Here is a 4190-nt window from a genome sequence, read left to right as displayed (position 1 = left end):
ATTGACAGATATAATAATAATGGATGACTGACAGATCATTGTTGGGATGTTTAGTTAATGGATGATTGACAGATCAGTGTTGGGGATGTTTAGTTAATGGATGATTGACAGATCAGTGTTGAGGGTGTTTAGTTAATGGATGATTGACAGATCAGTGTTGGGGATGTTTAGTTAATGGATGATTGACAGATCAATGTTGGGGATGTTTAGTTAATGGATGATTGACAGATCAGTGTTGGGATGTTTAGTTAATGGATGATTGACAGATCAGTGTTGGGGATGTTTAGTTAATGGATGATTGACAGATCAGCGGTGGACATCTATGGTTAAGAGGGTGACAATTGTGGCTATTGATATAATCAGTATCTGATAAACTGACTGCAGTGCATCAGAATTTGTTTTATTAATTTACACTGAATCGTCACATCTGGCCACAATGCAGCTTTGGAACCTGAAGCAATGCAGTCTTCGAGGTGTCTTAGTGTTTCTTTAAAGCACAGGACAGTACGAGTTCATATGAATGTGGAGATGCTATGTTGAAGGTGTCGGGTCTTGCACCGGCTCCATCAGGCCATGAATGGCAGTTTCAGTGTTCTGTTGGGGTGGACTGTATCAACGCTGAACCTTGCTGTATTTGGCTGGCTGTTTTAAGAGGTGTCTCACCTTGTACTTCTCCTCGTCCAACACCTCTTTCATCACCCAGAAGACGTGGCTCCAGGAGGCTCATACACCGTCATCGCTTGTCTTGGGTAATTGTATTTACCCACATTTAATAAAATTCATCCTCCGCCAAGCGTAGGTTTTCTGTAGCGCTGGTTTGTTTTTCCATCTGTCCATTTGTCCATCTGTCTGTCTCTGCACAAGAATACTCAAAGAGACAACAGAATTTCGTGAAATTTTCGGGGCATGTTGGGCTTTGTCACAATGAACAACTGACTACGTTTTGGTGGCGATCTGGCAACATCTGCTTTGATCTACAACTACAGAAACTAAATTTTAAAACAAGAGGCTGCTTTTTAGTGATGATGTCATACTGAAACAGCCAATCAAGATTGTTCCACCATCCGTCACTGCTCAGTAGCTGCACACTTTTCATTTGCACAACCTAGGATCTGGGTGGAGGTGTTCACTCTGGGTGCTTCTGGTTCAATATTTGGCCAACTGAGTATTTACATACTTGAGGTCATCGTGTTATACTGTCTGTCCAAAGGAACGAGGTTGAGTATAAAGCATGTCAAGCCACCGCCCTGACTCAATTATGAAGGTATTACAAGACATTTAAAGAAAAAATATTATTATTAATATTTTTTACAAATATATCTGTGACTATACTGTATTTGTGTCTTTGTGTGCATGTGTGTGCAGGTGTTGATTTTTCTGTAGTTAATGAAAATGTCCTAACGTTAAACTGTCTGAAGTTCCCTGGTAAACAGCACATGTTTATTGTGAAGAAGTGCCTACAGAAGATAACCCAGCCCAACCTTTTCTTCAGCTGTAGTCTTCAGCTCATTCTGGACCTTCAAAGGAAGGCAAGCAAAATTCAAATTCAGTTTATTTATATAGCACCAAGTCACAACATACGTTGTCTCAGGACACTGTACATAAAAAGAACAATGTAAAGAAGAAAGCAGCAGATTGTGTTGAATCACTTCATCACAGTCTCCCATCCTGAGCAAACGGTGGAGAGGAAAAACTCCCTGCTAATCAGGAAGAAACCTCCAGCAGAACCAGGCTCAGGACAGGAGACCATCTGCCTCGACCGGCTAGGTCGACCGCTAGCAGGATCCTGAACTCTTCAAATGACTCCAGAGGAGCAGCATCTTTCCTCTGAGCTTTGCCTGGAGCACCTCACAGCTAGCCAAACCAATAAAGGAAGCTAATTTCACCTGCTTGTATTCGGGATCTTATTCTTTTGGTCATGATCCACACCTCAAGACCACAGTTGGGGGTCTGGAACGCAGATGGACCAGTAAATCAAGATACTTGCCCTTTAATGCAACACTTTCTTGACCATGATAGTCCAAAGCAATGTCCTTATTTTCAGTTAGTCAAATTATCTCCAGTTTCATTCTATCATTCGCAAACAAGACTCTGAAATCCTTAAACTTTTTGTCTTGAAGGATTTCCATTCTCACGTCTTGCTTAGTCTTACTTTCATCTGTTATCTTCTGCTAACTCCCTGTTTTGTACATCGCCTCCAGTCAGCAGTCTGTCCTATAGACCAATGCAGTTTGCATCATGTGACTGGTCAGGACTTTGTTGGTGTGTTTGTTTATGTGGAGAAATCTGTCCCTTTTCATGTCATTCTTAGAAGCCAGTTGTTAAATTAGCCAGATGGAACGTTCATGTCTTTGTTTCATCTTCACAAGAAAAGTTTCCTCCAACTCCTCATCCAACAACATGTGTCTCTTTATAAATGTCGGAAACATTATTGAGTGAACATCATCTATTCTATCACTGTTGTTATGCTTTGCTCCATGTACTACATTGGGAGTGCTATAGGAGGGATTGTGATGATTTATCCCCTGCATCTTGACAGGAGTCTGAAAACTCTGGAAGAAAGATTGGAAGTGATGTAATTACTGATCTGCTGTCTCGTGTCTTGTGGAAATATAAACCAGGATTAAGGCAAAGACTCATTCCCGACCAGGAGAAGAGTCTACCTTTTCCTGGTTAAGAACCATGACTTTGAACTGAGAGATTCTGACTCTCATCTCAGATCCTGAGGTTTCCAAACCAGACACCCTTCTCTCTACAACGGACCCTTGAGATCCTAACAATGAATTTGGGGTTTAATAACTGCTCTGAGCCTCTCTTCCAAAATGCTGGAGTAAACTTTCCCAAAAAGCTGACAACAGTTCTTTGGATAGTAGGAACATACTTTCCTGTCCCTTTTCATTTTATTTAATGGAAACTAACCTGCTGCTCTGCCTCTCTGCATGCCCCACTGAAGAAACATGTCAATCTTGTCAGTCCCCACAATGTCCAGGTCTTCAGCATTTTGGGGCAGATCTTGTGACACCGAGGAGCTATTATTTTTTTTTACTACATCAGTGATCTCTGCCATTGTAATGAACAATCCTCTCCAAGTTCTCAGACTTTACCTCCTTAAAGTTGGACTTGATGGGTAGATTTTAGTCGTTGTCAGATCAGATTATTTTACCATCTGACAGTTGAGATAAGCAGTTTCTCATCCACAACTTTGGGCAGACATTTTCTGAGATGGTTTCAACATGTTTCTGAAGTCAGGTAGAGATAATAAAAGTCACATAATGCTCTAAAAATTGATACATTAATGTATCCTGATGCATCTCAGTAATCCAGGTAGAAAAAATCAAAAAGAAAAAAATCAGTAGGTTCTCTGGATGGTTCTTCTTTAGTGAAACATTTTGTCTCTCCTCCAAGAGACTTCTTCAGTCTGATGAGTTTCAGGTGAACTCAGCCTTATAAGCTCCGCCTCCACATGGACAAACAGGTTAGTCATATGCAAAAGAGGACCATCGACTAGCTAATCAAGCCTATTGTTACTCAAAGGCCCTCTTTTGCATGTGACTAACCTGTTTGTCCATCATGTAGAGGCAGTGCTTATAAGGCTGAGTTCACCTGAAACTCATCAGACTGAAGAAGTCTCTTGGAGGAGAGACGAAACGTTTCACTAAAGAAGAACCATCCAGAGGACCTACTGATTTATTTCTTTTTGATACATTAATGTATTTTCTTCAAACTTTTAAAGAGCTCATTTTAAGGACTAGTTTCATATTTTCTGTGAGTTACTCAGGTTAGTTTTCAGCTGAAACACTTTAACTTTTCAGTGTGGTTTAAAAGCATGTCAGTGCAGGACACGGACAACTACTCGGTCATTAAACTTTTTATGTTGTTTGTTTGAACATATAATTTGAAATTGAAACTGGCTTCCTGCAGTGGAAAGTGTTTGTTTCCATGCTGGGGCTTTTTAGTCCTATTCTTAGAGTTGATGGATACACAACATTACCTCTCCAAAGTGTGCTGCTGTCCACATCCTGTCTCAAGAAACACACTTCCTTTTGTTTTTACTTCGCTTTGAAAAATTGTTTACATTAAATGTGTGCAGTTTTGTGTTGCTATCAAGCTGCTGGCGACAGTGATGTGTGTGTGTGTGTGTGTGTGTGTGTGTGTGTGTGTGTGTGTGTGTGTGTGTGTGTGTGTGTGTG

The 4190-nt window shown here is 40.6% G+C and overlaps 1 protein-coding gene across 8 annotated transcripts in view; it reads left to right on the top strand.

Moving 5' to 3' along the window:
* LOC106531326 (rho GTPase-activating protein 23) overlaps positions 1 to 4190 on the top strand; it is a 114897-nt gene that overhangs the window by 63732 nt on the left and 46975 nt on the right. For 6 of the 8 annotated variants that reach the window (XM_014027159.1, XM_014027161.1, XM_014027160.1 and 3 more), the window contains exon 1: positions 14 to 749. The exons of the other annotated variants lie outside the window; for them this stretch is intronic. In XM_014027159.1, coding sequence (XP_013882613.1) covers positions 534 to 749 — 216 coding nt within the window. In that variant the 5' untranslated portion in view covers positions 14 to 533. Of the gene's footprint in view, positions 1 to 13; positions 750 to 4190 lie in introns of those variants that run through there. 8 annotated transcript variants of the gene reach the window in all.

Source organism: Austrofundulus limnaeus, unplaced genomic scaffold (assembly GCF_001266775.1).
Source record: "Austrofundulus limnaeus strain Quisiro unplaced genomic scaffold, Austrofundulus_limnaeus-1.0 Scaffold620, whole genome shotgun sequence".
Lineage (NCBI taxonomy): Eukaryota > Metazoa > Chordata > Actinopteri > Cyprinodontiformes > Rivulidae > Austrofundulus > Austrofundulus limnaeus.
The sequence above is the reverse complement of the archived record's forward strand: the minus strand, read 5'-3'. Positions and strand labels throughout refer to the sequence as shown.